General features: G+C 41.3%; 1 protein-coding gene across 1 annotated transcript; it reads right to left on the bottom strand.

Moving 5' to 3' along the window:
- Window positions 1-312: 312 nt before the first annotated feature.
- LOC135173783 (endogenous retrovirus group 3 member 1 Env polyprotein-like) lies at window positions 313-1,336 on the bottom strand. The gene is given in 2 exon segments (XM_064140929.1): window positions 313-538; window positions 540-1,336. Coding segments are annotated over 2 exon segments (1,023 nt in total).
- Window positions 1,337-1,817: the final 481 nt, after the last annotated feature.

The raw sequence follows: 1,817 nt of genomic DNA on the forward strand, positions 1-1,817 counted from the left end.
GACCCTTAACGACCCTTAACGACTCCTGCAGCCGCTGGAGGAGGAAGACAGACCGCACGAGCCAGCCTGAGTGAGTTATTTGGCTTAGCTTAATTTAGTAAGAAACCGCTATTAATTAATAGCTGAGTCCTTTTCCAAAATTCTGACTTCAAATATATAGTCAGATTATTGATGGTATCCCTGTAGATTAATTCTCATGCAACTCAACCTGTTTATTAAACGAAATTAATCTTTGTATATATAGTTGTGGGGGTGGGTTTTTGGAAAAATAAAAAATATCTATTTTTGATAAATTCTCGACTCGGCCACGAATTAATCCTGCCCTCCGCAACAAATGGTTACTTGCATCCCCTGCACAACCATCATGATCAGTCTTACAAAACATGGAATGAGACAGGGTACAATTAATACCACAATCAACACTCCCCCTCCCACCAAAGCCAGTTTAGTAAACCAATCACTTACTCCCAAGTTATTCCACCAATTCCCTAAGTTTACCCCATTCCAGGTTTGTACCAGAACGTGAGCAATTTTCTTCTACCAGTTGGTTAACAGCATTTCCTTCATCATCTATTTCCAGGCAGCAGTTGGTTAGGTTGAATTTCCCACACACACCCCCTTCATGAGCTAGTAAATAGTCTAATGCTAATCTATTTTGATATATAGCAGTTCTCATTTGAGTATTTTGCTTCGCTACTAGGTTCAAGGCATCTCCAGTTTTGTTTACAATTAGTTCTACTACTGCTTGCAATCTAATTATCCTATTAAGCATATATATTGAAGTTCGATAACCCCAAGATCCATCTTCTGCCCATGTTGCAGGCTCATAATAGGCAATAATTCTTTCGGGAGGCCACTCCTTGTCTTTCCAATTTCCTACTTGGAGATCCCTTCTGGCCCTTCTTAACTCATCAGTCTCAGTGTACAGCTGTACGCCTAACCTCTCTCCCTTGGAGATAGGCAACTGGAAGAAGCTGGGTCTAATTGTTCCCAATACACATGATCCTACCCAATTTTTTGGTAAGTGAGCATATGCTACTCTCCTACATATCCAATAATATGCACTCGGGGCTGGCCACCCATTTATGATTGTGCTACCATTAGTCCAGTTTCTCAATTGGAATGGCATTTCCAAAGGAGTGCCCCATCTTTCCCATGTATTTTTAGTTTCATTCCACTCATAACCGCCTTCACATTCCAAATTCCCTACAAATTGACCATCATCCAGTCTTTGCCAACAACTCCTTCCAATTATACTGGTTTGTAGGACCCACTGCTGCTTTCTGTGACCTCTCTCCACTTTCCAGGTGTTGGGATCAGAGATGTTTGCTTCCATTGATTCCCAGGGCCATCAATCTCCTTGATTGGTACCTCCACAGACATAACAATTGGTTACATTCAATGATTTTGCAATATTCTCAGCCAAATTTACAAAAAGGTTTTTAGCAACTGTTGGAATTTCATACTTAACTCCTGATTCCATCTCATGATAAAATGAATGAAATACTAAATGTGATTTCCCTTCTCTACCCTTTTGTAGGACTTTTACATCAAGCATCACCCCTGGGTCTGACCCCTTTCCTGCAATCCTGACTCCATATCTTGTGTACTTTGCTTTTTCCCATTTTTCTATGTCATATATTGTTAGATTCACTGGATCACAGGTTTCAGCAGTGCAATTTGCTGATGAGATGCCCCTTTTTACTTCTGCTCTTAGGCCTACACACGAATTTGGTCCCTTCTTCCAGGTGGCCCAACACACACAATTCCACCATGTCTCCCCACAACAGTACTGGGCTCTTTCCTGAGCTGACACC

The sequence above is a fragment of the Pogoniulus pusillus genome (assembly GCF_015220805.1).
Source record: "Pogoniulus pusillus isolate bPogPus1 chromosome W unlocalized genomic scaffold, bPogPus1.pri SUPER_W_unloc_1, whole genome shotgun sequence".
NCBI lineage: Eukaryota > Metazoa > Chordata > Aves > Piciformes > Lybiidae > Pogoniulus > Pogoniulus pusillus.